The sequence below is a fragment of the Opisthocomus hoazin genome, chromosome 28, assembly GCF_030867145.1.
Source record: "Opisthocomus hoazin isolate bOpiHoa1 chromosome 28, bOpiHoa1.hap1, whole genome shotgun sequence".
Classification (NCBI taxonomy): domain Eukaryota; kingdom Metazoa; phylum Chordata; class Aves; order Opisthocomiformes; family Opisthocomidae; genus Opisthocomus; species Opisthocomus hoazin.
The window spans coordinates 3,274,881-3,293,385 of NC_134441.1; the positions used below are offsets into that span (position 1 = coordinate 3,274,881).

An 18,505-nucleotide genomic window follows, 5' to 3' on the forward strand; every position below is an offset into this window, starting at 1 on the left:
TTTTTCCACCTTTTCACCCATTTTTGCCATAGTAAATTTCTGCGGGGCGCAAACCCCAGGCACGAGTCGCGGAGCGACCATTTCCTGTCGATGCGCACTTCGGCTCTTTCCCCAGCGGAGGGCTGGGGAGCGGCGGCCTCCGGCCCCGCGACCGCACCGTTTTGGGGTGAGAACGGGTGTTTTCGGGGTGGGAAGGGAGCTGGTCCTTTAAGGATGCGGGTCCGTCTCTGGCGTCATGACGCCCTGCTCTCGCTAAGGGAAAGGAAGCGGCCTCTAGGTCGGGCGGAAGTGGGTGGTGGCTACGGCGTGCCCGGATGTTGCCTGGCTTCCTGGTTGGCTGTTGAAAGCGAGGCGGAGCGGTGCCGTCGGCGCAACCCGGAAGCGCTGAGGGGAGGTGGTGGGGGCTCCCGGCGGCAGGTCAGGGCTGGGCCCGGGCACCGGGGCGGGGGGGCGCGGCGGCGGCGGCTCTAGGGGCTGCGAGCACCGGTCGGGGCGGTCCCTTCCTCTCCTGAGGGGCCGGCCCGCTGGCGGGGACGGGGGGGTCTCGTATCGGGTTTCCTGTCGTGGGGCTCCGGCCCGGGGGGGAGCTCTGGCTGTGGGTGTCTTCCCCTTTAGGAAGGGGGATCCGGGTTGGGGGGTGCCTGGAGCCAGTGGGGGCTGTGGTGGTGGGGAACCTTTGCTCTTTGTTAGAGGGGGGCAGGGGGAGGCCGTGCCGGGAGGGACGGGCAGGCCTGGGGGGCTCCTCTGCTCCTCCTTGCGAGGGGAAGGGCTGGGGGGGGTCGTGCAGGGCTCTGATCTTGGGGGGGTGGGCTGCGGTTTCGGGGCGGGTGTTGGTGGTTTGGGCACTTTGTTTATGGTGAGGGTTGCTGTGGGAATTGGAGGGGGGCAGCTCTGGGCTGGGGGCATCGGGGGTTAGGGCGTGCGAGAGGTGTCTGTTCCCTCTTGGGGGAGGAGGAGTGTGGGACTTGGTAGGGGGGGTTTGGTTTGGGGAGGTGACTGAGAGCTCTGGCTTGAGGGGGGCAGCAACTGAGGCACCCCATGCCCGCTAAAAGCACCAGTGAGGAGGAGACGCTGGCACACACACGTACCCCCACCCCCGGTAGAATCACCATGGGGAGGAGAAGCTGAAGCCCACGGTGAGCTGTGGGGCTCTGTCACACCCTGTAAGCGAGCGCTTTGGCCTGGCAGCCTCTGGCAGGGCCAAATCCCCCAGCCCTTGTTTAGGAGAAGGGCCCCCTCCAGGATGCGGCCTCATAAAGGCGAGCCTGCCTGCCGTAAAAAGGGGCTTCTGCTCTGAGGGAACCCCAGAAGAGCAGCTCCTCCACTGCTCGGGATCCTCAGGTGGTGCTTAGCCCAGCTCAGGACCTTTCCCCTGTATGGGAAGGAGCTGCAGTAAATCGCAGCGTCGTGCGTGTGGCAGTCGCGTGGCTGGAAGGCTGGTGCAGTGCTCTGGATTCAAGGCTGAGATTTCATAGAGAGTTTAACCCTTACGCTGCTGCAGCGTGGCTTTTCTAGGGGAAAACTGGTTTTGATGCAGGGGGAAGAGCATGGCGGAGGGTTTCTGGGCTCGCTGTCCCTCAGACAGTCTCGGCACTTCCTCAGCTTTGAATTTGTCGGTTTGTGCTGTGGGCGAGAAAGGGTTTGTCGGAGCCAAGCAGGAGGCAGACGCTGGATCAGGTCGAGGTGCATTCCTGGGGTGACGGGTGTGCCTCCCGCAGCACGGGGGAGAGGAGGATTGTGGCTGGGCCCAGGCAAGAGCAATTTGGGATCAAGCTTGTTGGGTAGGGAAGGATCTGCTGAGCAGCAGTGGCTGGAAGGATGGCCTTCAGCTCCATCCTCACTGCTGTGTAAGCAAAGGAGTGAACGCTGCGGTGTTGAAATCCCATGTAAAGCTGCTTCTGCTCGAGTCTGAATGAAATGCTTTGGCTGCCTCCCCCCAGACCAGTGACCGGCTCTGGATCTGTTGTGTGCAGAGGCAACTGGGAAGCAATTGCTGGTTTGGGTAGGATTTGGATGGGTCAAACCCAAGCTTGAGGTCAGTTGCTAAGGACCAATCTTGAATTCATGGCTGCTGTTCAGGCCATAAAGGTAAATATTCAAGCACTGTGCCCAAAAAGAGCTGGGCTTTTCCCAAATTCCTCCCTCAGGACCTCGCTTGGCACATGTATTAAACACTTTACTGCTGAGGGGGGGGTGATTTCTGTTGAGGAAAGACAGTCCCAAGGAAACTGGAGGAGTTACCTGGTTTACACTGGTTTTGATGCCCTTGACTTTCCTCCCACTGCAGAGTTCGTCAGCCTCGCAGCGGCTTTGATGTGTGTCGTTATGCCCAGCCACGCCGACGCCAGCCTCTCGCCAGAGGAGCGAGTCCGAAGACTGATCCAAGCGGGAAGCGCCGTGGAAGTGAACGAGGATGTCCCGCCGCGACGCTACTACCGCTCCGGAGTGGAAATCCTCCGCATGGCGACCATTTACTCTGAGGAGGGCAATATCGAGCATGCCTTTATTTTGTACAACAAATACATCACGTAAGAGCAGCTTTGCTTCGTTTGCAAGTAACCCGTGTCGATACAAGGGGTTGTGGGTTTGGTGTTGCGTATTTTGAGCGTGTCGAAACACTGTGCTGCCTTGCTGAGCTGGAAGAACTGGGTTCTGTCCAGAGCTCTGCTCCTTTTGAGTTTTGGTTGCGGCAGAGGTGAGGATACGGCTGGGTAGAATGACCAGGAGGTGTCGTGAAGGTGTGAGGCGCAAGCCCGCGAACGCCGCTCACCTCTTTGCAGGAGGTTTGTAAAAGTTCCCTTGGAAACCAGGCTGATCTTGTATCCCTCCATCCCTCTGCTAGTGGAGACTCCTGTCAGCAGGAGGGAGGTTTTGGCTCTGTGTACGTCGAAGCTTCGTGGTGTTTATCGCTGCAGAGTGGCTAGATTGGCCTTCGTTGGCGCTAGGTTGGCCGTGATGTCATACGGATTGGCAAGGATCCGTGGCCAAGGATCTTGGTGTCGGATATCTGCCTGGAAGGGATCTGGGCTGGTTGGTGACTTCTCTAATAAACCAACTTTGGAGGAGAAGCCTGCTTTACACTGAAGTTACTACAGCCTTTTACAGCAGGCAGTGAGTTCTTCCTTTGGGTGCAGGGACAACCTGTGAGTTTAATTTTACATCTCAGAAAGGAAGAATATAATCCCTCCCCTGCCAAACACTCGTGCGTGCACCCAAGCCCCTCTCGGGAGGGACATGGAGAAGAGTTTTGGGTCTAAAGAACCTGATCCCAGTCAACTGGTGAGTTTCTTGGGTACTGAGCACCCCTTTAGACAGCCCCGGGTCATATCTAAACCCAGCCACGACCCTGTTTGGTGCTTCAGCTGCTGGGTCTCCAGCTGTAGGGTCTACATTCCGTGTAGGCAAGCACAGAGCCGTATGTTCTTGCTGTCGTCTCCGCAGCTGGCCCGAAACGAGCCATCTCGGGTCTGAAACCCCGCTGCCGTGCCTGCCGAGCCGGAGCGTGCACCGTGCTAACGCGGTGACGTGGTGTCAGGTCTGGATTGTGTCTGAGCAGCCGGGAGTACGAGCGGAGCAGACGTGTGCCTTTCTGTGGAGCTGTGCCTGTCGGTGTTTAAAGGGCTGAAAACTGTGATCCTCAGAAAATATCTCAATAGCACAGAGCGTCCTGTTTCTGTAGGTTTTTTGGCCAAAAGCCTGTCCCTCCCACTTTCCCCCAGCGCCACTCTGATACGGTCTCTGCTGTGCCCACGCTGCCCACTTAGCCAGAATGTGGTTGGCATCTCCATGGGCACTTTCTCTCACTGCCCCCCTGGGCAAGGTTTCTACCCCTTAAATCCAACGCATTTTTCTCTGATTAGCTTTTCTTCCCGCCTTGCACTTCCTGAGCTTTTATGGGCATCGTAGCGAGTGCCCTGGGAGGCTGCACAGAGAGCTGGGAAGTGTAAAACCCTTGGGAAGGTTTCCAGGCTGGTTACGTAGCCGGGCCGAAGGAGAAACTCTTTAACTAAACAAATGAACTAAAAATCACCTTCGCTGTTTCATTGTAGCAATGATAGGTGCTGGTGTGTTTTCTCTCCAGCAGCTTTCAAATGCTCGTGGCATTTATGTTAGCCTGGCTGCTGGGCTGCCAGGAGGGTGAAAAAACTTGCCCTCGGTGGTGTGATTTCTCCAGTGCTGATGAAGATGAGCTTCTGCCCTGGGTTGTCTGAAGATCTGAACTCAATGTCACCGTCTCGTTTCTTTAAATGAAGATGTGAAGCCGTAGCTCAAGTTGTAGGCTTGACGTAGGGTTTTCTAGATGTCCTTCCCCACGGGGCACGATCCAGAAGGCAACAGCAGGGCACTGGTAATTGGAGCCTCTCACAGGACTTGCTCTGATCTCCTCTTTCGAGAAACAGCACTGGAATTCTTCCCGTGGTGCTTCAGCCCACGTCTGCAGTCTGTGCTGCAGCTGTCCTTTCTCAGAGCCCAGCTCCCTGCCGGAGTGTACGGCCCAGTTCAGGCGCTTTCCTCAGCAGGCTGCACCTTTGGGAAGGGCAGGCCTCCAGCCCTGGGAGGTCCGAGAGGCTCTTAGCTTGGTGGCTTTGGTGGGAGTGAGCGCATGGTCCTTGGGAGCGAGGAGTGATCTGGGTGGCTTTAGGAAGCTGGATTTCTCTTTATTTCACTGTACAGCACTCCCCAAGGCTGACCCCAAGGCCTGAATCACATGATGAGATCTGAGTTGTGGTGCCTGACTTGGAGAGCCATCGCTTTTCAGACAATCTTGTCTAGATACAGGGTAATCTCAAGACTGAGATTCCCACAGAGGCAGCCAGTTCCCTGCTCGGCCCCCGGATCATTTGGCCGCACAGCACCTCTGTTCCCCACACGGAGGCGAAGCTCGTTGCCCAGCCCTCAGGAGGGGCAGGAGGGTGGCACGGGTATCTCTGAGAATAACCAGGCTGCGCTTCTAACACACGCATCTTGTCACCCCGTAAGACATCTGCTTGCTTGTCTTCTTGAACAGCTGCTTCTGCGTTGATCTGAGTGGGTGTTTTCCTTGAGCTGCCATCAGGCACACTAGGTTTGGTTTTGCTAGAGCCAAATAAGAAAGAAGAAAAAAAAAAAGACAGGAATTTTCTGTGGTGTTTGGGCTGCTGGTTTGCCTTTGTGGTTGTGAGCTGCTAGGACTGGCTCCAAGGGTTTGCGTGGGGTGTTGCAAGGGACTTGAGAGACGCCGGCTTGGCGTGCGTGCCGTAGCAGTGCTTAAAAATAGCCTGTGATGTGGCTGCTCGGTGCCAAACAGCTGCTGCGCGTAGTGGACTTGGGAGCAGGCGGAGGTTTGAACAAGCCCAAAACTCCTGGCGATGGGAGCCGCAGGTTTCAGTCTTGCCAAGCCTCAACTGGGCTGTCGATGGGAAGCGGGAAGCGTTCCTGCCCTTCCCCAGCCTCCATCCCCAGCCTGCCGCTGCCTGGTCTTGCCCCAGAGTTTTCCTCTGGCTGTGCGAGCTCTCCTTGCATCCTGCTGCCCACTTTTTCCCCCCTTCCTGACTTGTGGAAACCCAGCTGTCTCTGCTGATTTTTCCATCCTCTCCAGGCCAGCATCTGCTCTTAATCCTCCTTAATTAATCCCTTCCATTTTAATCTGCTAGCTGTTGGCAGGGATCACAGCCTTGTTTTGTCTCCTCGACACAGTGACCTACTTCGCCGCCACCAGCCAGGAGTGGAGACCTTGCTGGGGCGTTTCGGATGGAGCAGCGGCTTCTCCGTGGCTCCGGGCTGTGACGTGGTTATGCTGATGCTGCGGTCTCTGGCGAGAGCATCCTCACGCTCTCCGTGGCAACCAGGCGCGTTTGGGGATGCAAAGAGTCCTTGCTTTTTCACAGAGGACTGAGGTTTTGAAGCAGCTGGGTTTATTTACTGTGCACGCAGAGGCTTCTCAGCATGAAGAGCGTTCTGCCTCTGTCCCCCTGGAGTTTTTCCTGCCTGGTTTGTTTGTGCTGCTCCCTGGGGCACAGTCTAGTCCTGACAACCCTTACTCCTTGTGCCTGGGCACGAGGCTGTTCTCTAAAGGAGCTGGAGTGCATCCTCCTTCAGAAGCTGAAGTGGTGTAGTAAAGAGCTACGAAGTAGGGCAGATGTTTTTTGCATTATTCCCACAAGCTTTGTGGGCTCTCAGAGCAAGCACAGCTCCACTGCAGGAGACAAGGACCCAGCTGAGCTCGCCGTGAGCTCACCCTGAGCACATGGTCAGCTACTGCGTTGCTGGGGACTTGTTCGCAGATGTAACTCAGGGATGCCTCAAGCCTAGGGAGCCTCACGGAGCTGAGCCAGGGTGAGCTGCCCCATGTCTGCAGGCTTTTCCCCTTGTTCTAGTGCTTGCAATACTCTTTCTCAGCGTCCTCACCACCGTGTCCTGCAGAGCTCCCTGGAAGGAGGCGATGGTTATTCTGTCTGTAGAGAAGCTGAAGATAAATCTGTACCTAGTGGTGCTGGGAGCAGGCTGATGTTGAGCTCAGGCTTGATTTCCTTCCCAGAAATCGGCGCAGGAACAGTCCTGCTGCCTGAAATATTGTCCTGATCCTCTGGGGCAGTTGGGCCACAGAGCCAAAAGGCTTCCGATGCAGCAGCTGGGGGTGTTGTGAGCTTGCTTTCAGCTTACCTGCAAGTTTTCTCTTTTCAAGGTCTGAGTCGATTTCCCCATCCTTGCACAAACGGTTTCTTCCCCTGTGCAGAAGGACGGTGTGAGCACTGAGTCAGCCGAGTCCTTGAGCTTGTGTGTAGTCCCCTTGGATGCTCGCAGAGGTGTAGGCAGGTGCCCAAGGACCTTCCTGAATCACTACCAGCGTCCTTGGTGCTTTAGACTGGCTTATTAATGTTTTTTATGTTCAAAACAAATGTATTTATCCCTGAGGATCATCTCCAAAGTCCAGGTGGAAGAAAATTCTGTGCGAGGTGCTCCCCTGGGACTGAATGAGACCTCCTGTGTGCCGTGAAGAGCTCAGAAGGCCAATATAGGAGGGAGGGCTTCCTGCAGAAAGGCAGATGACTGTCCTGATTGTGGGGAGCACAGGGCCCAGGGAGGTGGCAGAGCAAGGGGACAGCGCTGGAGGGGAGTGATCTGTACCCCCAAAATGCCATTTACTGTCTTGTGCTTGTGCATTTCTGCTGTGATTCAGAAATGCAGTTTCTCTCCTGTTTTTACAGGCTCTTCATTGAGAAGCTGCCACAGCACCGTGATTACAAAACTGCTGTTATACCCGAAAAGAGGGAGACTGTGAAAGTAAGTAGTAACATTGCCAGGTCGAATGGCTGCTATTGGAAATGTTCAGGGGTTGTCGACCTTGGTTTTTCATGGCTCTGGGATGAGCGGTCCACACAAGTGCTGAGAAGCCTTGGCTTGGCCAGGCAGTCGTGACCCCTTGGGAGTTACGGTCTGGGTTCTTCTCACCCCACTGTGCTTGTCCTGGGCTGGCTGAGGTTGTCCCATTTACGTTCTGTTGACTGCTGGGGCGTCCTTTTCTTCCTGTTGAACTCCCTGCTGTTTAAACACCACGTGGCTTTTCCATGCGTGGTGGCTGGATGCCCAGTGTGGTGGCCCTCAATGTGGAGGCTCCTCACAGCCGTAAGCAGCGATCACTCCTCTGCTCAGCATTCACCAGAAGAGCAAAGGACAACGCTGCCTGAGCTCTTGCTTGGTGTTGTTGGTGGTGCTGTCTCTGCCACCCGGCTACAGCTTGCCTGTCTGCAGCCTGCCAGCCTGTCCACACACGGCGGTGGAGCTGCTCGGCCCTTCCTGCCTTGTGAGCAGCCACGTGGTTTAGAATCTCTGGGTGCTACATGTCCTTTGGTTCCTGCATCTGTTCAGGTCTTGTTTTTCTTGCCTTGGGGCTATCACACTCTTATGACTGTGTTTCCTCCGTTCAGAAACTGAAAGAAGTAGCCTTCCCCAGAGCTGAGGAGCTCAAGGAGGAGCTGTTAAAGAGGTACGCCAAGGAATATGCTAAGTACAAGGAGCAGAAGGTGAGTGAGAGGAGACTGGAGGCCTGTGCTCCCTGGAAGACCCTCAGCCACGTTGGGTTTGGAAGGGGGCAGGTCTCCAGGGCTCCCTGGGTGCTCTGAAATGGGAAGTCTGGGTAGCCCCAGCTTGCAGGGTCCGGCCTCGTCGTCTGCAGCACGCGGCTGTCCCGATCATGTCTTGGCTGCCATTATGTAGCTGAATCTGTCACAGGCGTCTCTGCGTCTCTTTTCTTCCTGGAGGCAGCCTGAGCTGGGACTGTTACTTGATTGGTTTTTCTCTTTGTCCCAACATGAGGTCTAGGTCTTATGATCCAGAAACTCAGCAAGCGGCTGGTAAGAGCATGGGCAAGGATGTGGGGTCCTGTGGGCAAAGCAGAAAACTCTGCAGTCAGTTTTGCTGCGGACAGGTGCGATTTTGGAGATAAGATAGAGGGAAATCAACCTGGAATTACATTTCGGTGGAAGAGGGAGGGTAAGGCCACAGTTCTACTGCCCTGGTCGAGCTGGCTCTCCTGATGGAAGTGCGGATCTCTGTTTTGCAAGCTGAAGCTTCTTACAGGGAATGCCATTTGCTTTGGCAGACCCTTTAGAAGTGGTCTGGGATTGCTGGGGGTCTGCAGTGCATAGGCTTTGTATTCTGCCTTGGGCTAGGGTTCCCTTGTCTGATGTCCCTTGGCGTATTTCTCCTTGCAGAAGGCGGAGGAAGAGGAGTTTGCACGCAACTTGGCTTTGCAGCAGCAGCTGGAAGAGGAGAAGAATCGGGTAGCCCTGATGAAGCAGCAGCAGGCAGAGCAAGAGCAGTTTCACGCCTTCGAGGAGATGATTCGACGACAAGAGCTGGAGAAGGAACGTCTAAGGATAGTGCAGGAATTTGGGAAGCCAGAGCCGAGTCCCGAGTCTCTGGATGGGCCGCTCATCCCTGGCGTGGAAAAGCCCCCGACTGATTCAGTCCCAAAGGTTCCCGTTTCTCCAGTTCACCCTGCAAGTCCGTCAGCGGGGACTGTCTCATCCAAACCTCCTGCTGTGGACAGATCTTTGAAACCTAGTGCTTTGGGGAGCACGGAAAACAGTTAGTACCTCTCAGTGACTCTTCTCCCTTGCTGGGGCTGAGCCAAGCATGGCTGATTTTGGCTCAAACATGGAGCTGATTTGTCTGGGAGGCTCTTGGAAGTGTCGGATCAGGGCTCCATCCCTTCTAGGGGTTTGGTCTTCCGAGCCGCCGGATGTTCTCCCCCTTGTCCAGTAAAGGTTTACAGGGCTGGGGAGAACTGTCTCCTGTTGGGAATCGGTCCCTCATGCTTCTCCAGCCCAGTCTCTCTGCTGATCTAGAGCCTACAGCCTATATGGCTTTGTATCTTCCTAGATCCAAATACCTGTTGGAGATTGGGGTTTAGTTCCTGGCTAGGCTGACTGAATTCTCCTCATCTGCTAAATATGGCTCCAAAATGCTGATTCGGACCCTTCCAAGTGACTGGTTCTTGACCAGTGACACATCTTGCTTTAAATGACATTTTGTAAGCGTATGCGGTTTCATTTTTGCTAACAAAATACTAGGTTTTTTTGACATGCTGCTAAAGGTCTTTTCTCTCTGTGTGTCTCTTTCCCTGTTTTGAAAGATTTAGTGACTGTCGTTGGGAAGTGTCACAGTGACTTCATTTATCTGTGACTGCCATTGTAAGGGTAGACATTAGGGTAGTTAATGTTTCCAGGCTGGATTTTTTCGGTCTAGTCCCTTCAGGTACTGACCTGAGGGAACATTTTTCCAGCATCCCCGACTGTCTGTTGTGCTCCCATTCTCCCCACAGATGCAAGTGTGGATGTCCTTCGCCAGGTCATTGTCCCTAGGGAGCTCTGCCAGAAGTTCCTTCAGCTGGCTGATGCCAACACGATCCGGGGTGTGGAGACGTGTGGGATCCTCTGCGGTAAGCTGGTAAGGTGGTAATCCGAATTAAGACCCCAGAAGCGGCGCAGCGACCCTTTGTCAAGGTGCAGTAGCTTTGAAAAAGGCTAGAGGACCCTGATTTTTGCCACAGAAGGCGGTAGCGGAGTTTCGCTGACGACTGGGGTTTCATGTGAATGTTAGGGGTGATCTGCCTCTCCTTTTCCTCCCTTTTACATTAGGATTTCCTCACGTTGTGTGAGGTGCCAGCCACCACGTCCCTGTGGGTATTCAGCTTCCTCTCTCCTCTTCTGAGTCCCTGCCTGTTCTCTGCCTCAAGCACTCCGGCGTTGCCAGTGATGGGCACCTCCGGTGACGTGTCCTTTTGGTACCAGCAGGACTGAGGTGTCACAGCTGTGAAACAGGACCCTCACCCAGATAAGGCTGTGCAGACACCAACTGGAGACAGTTAATTCTCCCCCAGATAGTTTGCTTGTGCAGGTGTCTATTGGCAGCGCTGGCCTGTCTCCGCTGAGTTACTTGGGGCTGCTTTTATTGCAGAAGTTTGCTTTGAAATGAAGCTGTTTGATGTAGCAGCTTTCTGCAATCCAGCTGCTTCCAGACACTTGGTGATTATTTAATTACGAGGCATCATCTCCTAGGGAGTGGAGAAATTCGCTTCAGTGGGTGTCTAGGACTTCTCTGAGCTTTTGTGGGTGCTCTGCACGGCAGGGAAAATGAAATAGAAAGCTGGGGGTCACGCTCAGACTCAGAAAATTCTGTGACTCCTTTGTCAGTAACCTGCAGTTACCATTTCTGTGACCTGTAAATGGTTGGTAGATGCATCCGTGGGCTTGTTTCCAGAGTTGCTGTTCCCCTGGCTGGGCCCCTGCGTGATGAACGCAGCAGCACTGCATTCCCAAAGCTTAGGAAATTACCTTTGCACCAGTGGGCGGCAGCAGCGTTTCCTGCTTGGGGGGTCTTTGGTGGGTGACAGCCTCCCTGTGCTGCCTTGCAGATGAGGAACGAGTTCACGATAACCCACGTCATCATTCCCAAGCAGCATGGAGGCCCCGATTATTGCAATACGGAGAGTGAGGAGGAGCTCTTCATGATCCAGGATCAGCACGGACTGGTTACGCTGGGCTGGATCCATGTGAGTCTCATTCCTATTTCACTTCCCAGTTGGCCTTGCATTCAGCCAGGAGGGAAAGGGGTGCGTGGGGCCAGGCTCGTGGTGGAGAATTGACTGGAGGAGGTGGCATGGAGCGGGCAGCATCCTCTGGTTGGATTTCTCCCTCTGGTGCAGTCTCAGTCCTTGCTCTCGCTGCTGGAGAAATCCAGGCCGGTGTTAAGTTTGGGTCCCTTCCTAAAGCATCAGGCCCTTTGAAAGTGGGATATTGGGCATGAATATCATGTCTCATCCAGCTAAAAGCTGACTCCAGAGGCACTGTCGGGGCATCCCGAGCTCCTGCTGTCAGCGTAGGGTTCTCCCGTGATGCGTCCCTGCAGTAGCGCCGCTTTTTGCATACAGCTGCGTGCTGCTCTGCCACGGGATGTGCCAGTTCCAGATTCCTCGGCTGGCTTCAGCGCTGCCCTGCTGCCTGTCCCCGCGGAGCCTTTGGCAGTCGGATCGGTGCCAAGCAAAACGTTTGGTGCTGCTGAGTAATCTCTCGAAAGCAGCAGCTGCCTCGCAGGCTTGGACAAATAAATGCCTGCTGCGTGTGCTTGATACGTGCGGGGTGTCTGCTGTTGGTGTTAACTCTTCAGTGACGGCCCTGCAATGTGCAGGGACCCTCAGGAATCCCGTTGACCTTTCTGCTGGTCTTGGCAACAAAAACCTGACAAGAAAAAGGGGAAAGACCTTTCAGCAAGAGTTAGGGTGTGAAATCTAGCTGTCAGCCGGGGTTGGGTGAGGTGGTGGTGGTCTGTGATGGTACAACCCTTGGCCGTGTTGGTGGAATGTGATATCTCTAAGTGCCGTGGCAGTATGTTACATGCCTGGTGGTGCCATGCCCCAGGGGCAGCTGCACTTCACAGATGTGTGAAGTGTCCTGCAGGGAAGCAAGGACAGCGCTGCGCCCTAAAGTGTGACTTTCCGTGGGATGTGGCCAGAAATGTAGAGCTCCTCCCATACTCCAAATGGAAAAGAGGAGCAGATGTTTTGGGGAAATCCAAAACCTTTTTGAGTGTGCAAGCATGTCCTCTGTGCCATCCGAGGAGCCATGTCTGTTCCCTGCTATGACTCTCTCTGGCAGACGCGGTCCCTTTGGACTCGTCCTCCGACCCTGCTGTAACCTCGTCTCTTTTGCGTCGCCCTGTGTTGCAGACTCACCCCACGCAGACAGCCTTCCTCTCCAGCGTCGACCTGCACACGCATTGCTCCTACCAGATGATGTTGCCAGAGTCCATTGCTATCGTGTGTTCTCCGAAATACCAGGAGTAAGTCTGGATGTGGGGTAGGAAGGGCTGTTCCCTCTGCCTCGTGCTGCCAAGCCACGAGGTTGAGCAGGAGCTCTCGCCTCTGCAGAAGATATTGAAGCGCTGTTTACCTTTCTCTGTTGGATTCCTGGTGTGGAATAAAATGTTAAGTCGTGCGATGAAAGTTTTGCCAAAAGAGGGTGGAAGAGAATGCGTGATTTGACAGCTCTTCTGAGCCGGTTGGGGGGGGTCGTATCTGGGCCGTGGTTGCCCATGCATGAAAGGAGACTGGTCTGCAGCCGCTGAACTGGGGAGAGGAGTGTCCTGGGCAGAGGAGCGTGTCGTAGCATGCATCTCTGCTCTGGCTCGAGATGAGCAGACTCAAGCGTGCTCCTTCAGACACAGAGGGAGGTGCTTCCATCTGCAGCGGCTTGAGCCACGCAGAGCTTGTGTTTCTTTGCTGTAGGACGGGGTTTTTCAAGCTGACGGAGCACGGTCTGGAGGAGATCTCTTCCTGCCGGCAGAAAGGATTCCACCCGCACTCCAAAGACCCCCCTCTCTTCACTGTAAGTCGCCTCACGAGGCAGTGGGGGCTGTGGGACCGTGCGTTGGCATGTTGGACACTTGACATGAATTTATATCTGCCGAGGTGCTAGGCTGTGACCCAGGGCAGGAGGGTCAGCCTGGCAGGGGCTTGTCTCTTCCTCGAGTCGAGGTGCAAGTGCTTTCTAGCTTAGCATGTGTTGGAGGTGGGATGCAGGGCACTTCCCTGCAGAAACGGGTTGAGGCAGCATCAAAGGCTTGTACCCGAGAGAGTGAATTTCCTGGTCTGAGGGGGCTGTTCTGCGAAGGATGCCGGGTGCAGGTTGTGTCAGGAGGTAGAGGGGACTCACCTGAGCTGTGGGGACATCTGAATAACCCCTTGTCCCCTCTTCTTCTTCCTCTCTCTTCCAGACCTGCAATCACGTGTCAGTAGTGGAGAGAGACGTGGTCCTGATGGATCTCCGATAGGCCTCTTGCCTTAACCATTTACAGAAAACCATCCACCTTCCTTCTAGGCCTAGGGAATTTTTTTTTTTTCCTCCTGTAGCAGATGATTTCTACCGTGTAGTGATCCTTCCCCTTCCTCCCCCAATAGTTGCGGTGAAATCAGTACCCTGACCTCAGTGGGAGCACGTAAAACCTCAGTGCCTGGCGTCGGGCTGGTGAAGTGGTGCTGAGGTTTGAGGGGTGGGGAAAAAGCTAACTGGAAAATCAAAGACAGAAGCTAACACTTAAGCAATTGTTTAATACACTAATCTGTGGCTTGCACAGCTACTTGGGGGGAATTTCCCGTCATTTGCTGCAAGCGTGAGGTGTGGACACCTCTTCTTCAAGTGCTTTCCAAAGTGGGACCTGCCCAAATTAACCCATGCTTTGTTTTGCCCCTCTCTGGGTTGCTGTGGTCTCAGTGCAGCTGGCTGGAGTAGAGAAGGCTTTGCTCTAGTTTAAGATTAAACCTGCCTAACCCCTCTCACCCTGTGCAAGTGCTTATCGCCGCTGAGCTGGAGTGAGTCCTGCTTGCTGGTACTCGGGTCTCTTCCCAGTGAGGTAAGAAGGGGCCTGACCTCCTCTGGGAAACCCCATTTCAGTGTTTCGGGAGAGAATATGCAGGGATGTGGTGCTGCTTTGCAGAAGCTGCTTCATTCCAGCAGTGGTGAGGGGTCTCTGGTTACTTCATCCCTTTTCCTGGATGCGGCATTCGCTCCGGCCCCTGGGCTGCCCGGCGAGGGCTTGGGTTTGGCTTGTTGCTGGTGTCACCGTGGAGGAGCCTCTCGGTCTCCTGGCTGCAGTGTTATCGTGTGAAGGCTCTACAAGGCCATCGCCTCCCCGAGATGGGACTCCAGCAGCTTGTGCCCCTTCCATCCTCAAAGATCAGCCTCCATGCTTCTCAAAGCAGTATGAAGTCTGTCCTTGCCAAAAACAAGCGCTCCGTGACGTCGCCGTTACGCGGTACGGGCCGGGGACCTCCTCCGAATTACTCTCGTTGGATGCCAAGCAGCGATTTTTTTCCTTCCCTGCGCTACCCGTGCTGAGCCTCCGCCCTCGCGTCTGCCAGCGTCGGAAGGGAAGGAGCCGTATCCAAAGGTGGAAGGCGTCTGGCCTCAAAGGGCTGGAGCGTGATCCCCGGCATCTCCACATCCTCTGGCAGGATGCTGCGATGAGCAGCGCGTGGCCGCGCCGGGAGGGGAGGAAGGCTGGAGCTGCCACCCCACCTGGCACGCATACGTACGCGTTGCGTGTGTCACCTCCTTGTCCTTCTCCGTACAAAATTCCTTGGGGTACGGTTTAACAGAGATGGATTCTACGATCTTGGCTGGGTTTCTTATGCCACTTGTTTCCTTTCAGCTAGCTCGGCGGGTTGGAGGGGTCCCGCGTGACCGCGAGCGGGGCGGGAATCGGCTTATTTAGGGGTTGTGTTTATTTGCAGCAGCCACCTCCTTGACTCCTGCGTGACAAACTGCTGCGGCGATCGTCTTTGCAGTCGCTTTTGGGAACAGGCTACCCCCGGCAGTGGGAGGGTGGTGAGGAGGCTGCAGGGCATCTGTGGGAGCAAACTTGGAGACCTAATTTATTTAAACCGTGCTCAGGGGTGGGCTTTGCAGCCTCGGCGTAGGGGTGTTCATCCCCCCCCTCTGCGCGAAGGGAGCAGCCTGCTCTTCACCCTGACGGCTCCCTCAGAGCATCTTGGGGACGCAAGGTGTGAAAGCCCGCCTTGCAAAGCAGCGATTCCTTCAGATGGGTGGTGAACATCACAACGGATTTATCTCAGCTTCCTATCTCTGAAGGCCTCGGGTCTAACCTGACCATAGCACCAAGCAGAGAGCAGCAGCCAGGCCGAGGAGCTGGTGGCAAAGTAACTCCTTCGGTCCTCAGTCGTCCCAGTGACCGATTAAACCCTCGCGGAGAATTTTTCCACTACCTCGCAGCGCGGCCGCACACGAGGGCTGCCTTCGTCGCGCCAGCGGCCGCCTCGTGCCCAGCCCTGCGCTCGGAGCTGACACCTTTTTAATTGCATTTTTTCACTCCGAGTCACCGAGTCGTCAGTTTGCGTGTGGGGATGGATGCTGATATCCCGGCGCTGCTGCTTGCGTCCCCCTAACCCACCACCTCTGTCCTGCTGTGTTGCGAGTGACCGTTACACCTTAAAATCACTCGCAATGAGGGGCTTGAACTCGGTAGGAGCTAGGCTTTCAGCAAGGCTTTCGACGCTGTCTCCCATCACATCCTCCTAGGGAAGCTCAGGAAGTGTGGGCTGGATGAGTGGTTGGTGAGGTGGAGTGAGAACTGGCTGAATGGCCGAGCTCAGAGGGTTGTCATCAGCGGCGCTGAGTCTGGTTGGAGGCTGGTAACTAGTGGTGTCCCCCAGGGTCAGTACTGGGCCCAGCCTTGTTTAACTTCTTCATCAACAACCTGGATGAAGAGTTAGAGTGTACCCTCAGCAAGTTTGCTGATGACACCAAACTGGGAGGAGTGGTGGATACACCGGCAGGCTGTGCTGCCATCCAGCGAGACCTGGACAGGCTGGAGAGCTGGGCAGAGAGGAACCTGATGAGGTTCAACAAGGGCAAGGGCAGGGTCCTGCACCTGGGGAGGAACAACCCCAGGCACCAGTACAGGCTGGGGTGACCTGCTGGAGAGCAGCTCTGCGGAGAGGGACTGGGAGTGCTGGGGGTCGACAGGGTGACCATGAGCCAGCAGCGTGCCCTGGGTGCCAAGAAGGCTGATGGGATCCTGGGGTGCATCAAGAGGAGTGTGGGCAGCAGGGCGAGGGAGGTTCTCCTCCCCCTCTGCTCTGCCCTGGGGAGGCCCCATCTGCAGTGCTGGGTCCAGTGCTGGGCTCCCCAGGTCAAGAAAGATGAGGAGCTACTGGAGAGAGTCTAGTAGAGGGCTGCGAGGATGAGGAGGGGACTGGAGCATCTCTCCTATGAGGAGAGGCTGAGGGAGCTGGGCTTGTTCAGCCTGGAGAAGAGAAGGCTGAGAGGGGACCTTAGAAATGCCCATAAATATCTGCAGGGTGGGGGTCAGGAGGACGGGGCCAGACTCTTTCCAGTGGTGCCCAGCGACAGGACAAGGGGCAACGGGCACAAACTGGAGCAGAGGAAGCTCCAGCTGAACCCGAGGAAGAACTTCTTCCCTCTGAGGGTGACGGAGCCCTGGCCCAGGCTGCCCAGGGAGGCTGTGGAGTCTCCTCCTCTGGAGATATTCCAGCCCCGCCTGGCCGTGGTGCTGTGCAGCCTGCTCTGGGTGACCCTGCTTGGGCAGGGGGTTGGGCTGGGTGACCCACAGAGGTCCCTGCCAACCCCCACCATCCTGGGATTCTGTGATTCTGTAAACCCTAAAAGAAGGGTTTCTTCTTCCTCTTGCAGGAAGGGTTTCTTTCCTGCAGCAACAGGGCTTGCGTGTTCTGAGGAGGGTTTCCTGCAGGCAGGGAGCGATGCTTATCTCTGCCTCCGGAATGGGAACAGACCCAAATCCCTGCCCCAGCTCTCGTCGCCGGTTTGTCCGTCCTCGGCGGCAGCCCGAGAGGTTTAAAGCGCGAACGTTACCCTTATACGGAGGTACGGAGGGCCGGCCTGCGCCCGGGGAGTTTTGAAATCCCACGGCAAACTGGGGATTGACCCCCCTCCTGCCTTCATCCCAGCCCGGGACGGCCTCGCCTGGGCCGTGGGATGCTTGGCGTTCCTGCGAGCATCCCACGGCCGCCGGCCACCCTCCCCACGGCAGCTGGATTGGCTGCGGTGGCCGAACCTTTCCTTTTTAGGCTGCGTGCCTGCTCCGGCTCGGGGTTTCGCCGCCGCGGTCCCAGCTTCAAACTGGCCGCGTCGTGGCTTCCCGTCCCGGCTGGCCGCGGTGCCGCGGGTCGGGGCGGTTCGGGGATCCTCCGGGGAGATCCGCAGCCTCTCGGGATGGGGAGCTCGGAGCCGGGGATGGAGAAGCGACGCGACTTGGCGCTGCGGAGCGCGGTCTGGGGTTGATACCCCGCGGTTTGCAGCTGCCCGGGGTTTGGGGGTGTCTCTGAGGGTTGGGGCGTGGTGTCCCCAACCCCGGGGTGGGACAGGGTCCATGCCCCCCCCCCCAGCATGGCCACACTCCCTACCCGCGGCGCTCAGTGCCAGCACCGGCCGCTGCCTCCTTCCAACCCCCTTTTTTTTTTTCATTCCCCACTCTCTGCTGGGTTTGGGGTTAATTTTTAATTTCTTTTTTTTTTTTTTTGCAGCATGTCATATATGGCAGCCTTTTGCCTCAGTGACCTCATGTTTGGCGACGGACCAAGGGAACCGGGCTGGCACGCGAGGCAGCGGCAGGTCCTCGGGGGCGTGCGGTGGGGACACCGACAAGTGCGTGGCCAGGGGACCCGGGGGACAAACCCAGCCCCCGTGTGCTGAGGTTTGGGGGAGAAGGGGGATAACGGGGGGCAGAGCCACCAACTGGGGATGTTGTTGGAGGTGTGTGTGGGCTGGCCGTGCCGGGGAGACACCGTGTCCCCATCCTGTCCTGCACGGTGACAGCTCCAGGGCCAAGGGGGACACCGGGACTCTTGGGTCCCTTCTGGTGGTGGTGGGACCGTGCAGCTCTTGGTCCTTACCGCTGCACCAGCGCCTCGATGTCCCTGCCCTGAGCGCAGCTTGGGACCTTGCAAAGCAAAGCTGGAGGCAACCCAGCCACCCCGTGCCTCAGTTTCCCCACCTGAGTCCCCGGAGCTCTGGGGGGTGGCTCGGGGGCATCTCTCCTGCCTCCCCCCTGCCCCTGGGTGCTCGGGGAGAGGCCCCGGTGCGGGACCGTTGCCCTTAAAAAGGCAGCCGGGAGTTTGGGCGATGCTGGTTGGCCTCTGTGAAGGCCGCGGGCCCTTGCCAAGGCTGCATCCGCGGGGCTGGGGGTGGCTCCGGCCCCCCCGGGCTGCGTTCGGGTGGGGGGGGACAGGGAACAGCCCCGCCATCACCCCTTGGGATCCTGCCCTCAAAATCCTCCCGGGGAGGGGGTGAGAGCTGGGTGCACCTGCGACACGGGGCTGGGCTTCGGACCCGCCGGTCCCAGCCAAGGATTTGGGGGGATGAGGGGCTTTGGGGTGCCAAAAACCCGGAGATGGGGGCAGAGGGAGCAAACCCCAGGGAGAAACATCCCAAAGGTGCTGGGGAGATGCTGGGGAACCGAGGCCGGGAGG

At 56.6% G+C, this 18,505-nt stretch overlaps 1 protein-coding gene across 4 annotated transcripts; it reads left to right on the forward strand.

The window, feature by feature from the left end:
• Nucleotides 1–22: 22 nt before the first annotated feature.
• Nucleotides 23–18,350, forward strand: STAMBP (STAM binding protein). 4 transcript variants are annotated; one of them, XR_012766334.1, is made up of 11 exons: nt 23–166; nt 2,288–2,528; nt 7,188–7,263; nt 7,908–8,003; nt 8,694–9,069; nt 9,806–9,930; nt 10,898–11,035; nt 12,209–12,321; nt 12,767–12,866; nt 13,255–14,621; nt 17,561–18,350. XR_012766334.1 is itself a non-coding variant. In XM_009936560.2 (10 exons), exons 1-10 carry the CDS (start codon nt 91–93, stop codon nt 13,309–13,311), a joined length of 1,398 nt encoding a protein of 465 aa, XP_009934862.2. In that variant the 5' UTR covers nt 23–90; the 3' UTR covers nt 13,312–16,286. The 4 variants fall into 4 exon arrangements, 1 of the variants encoding a protein (XP_009934862.2); XR_012766335.1 differs by lacking the exon at nt 23–166 and adding an exon at nt 359–417 and having other exon boundaries at nt 17,561–17,743; XR_012766336.1 differs by lacking the exon at nt 23–166 and adding an exon at nt 1,033–1,136.
• Nucleotides 18,351–18,505: the final 155 nt, after the last annotated feature.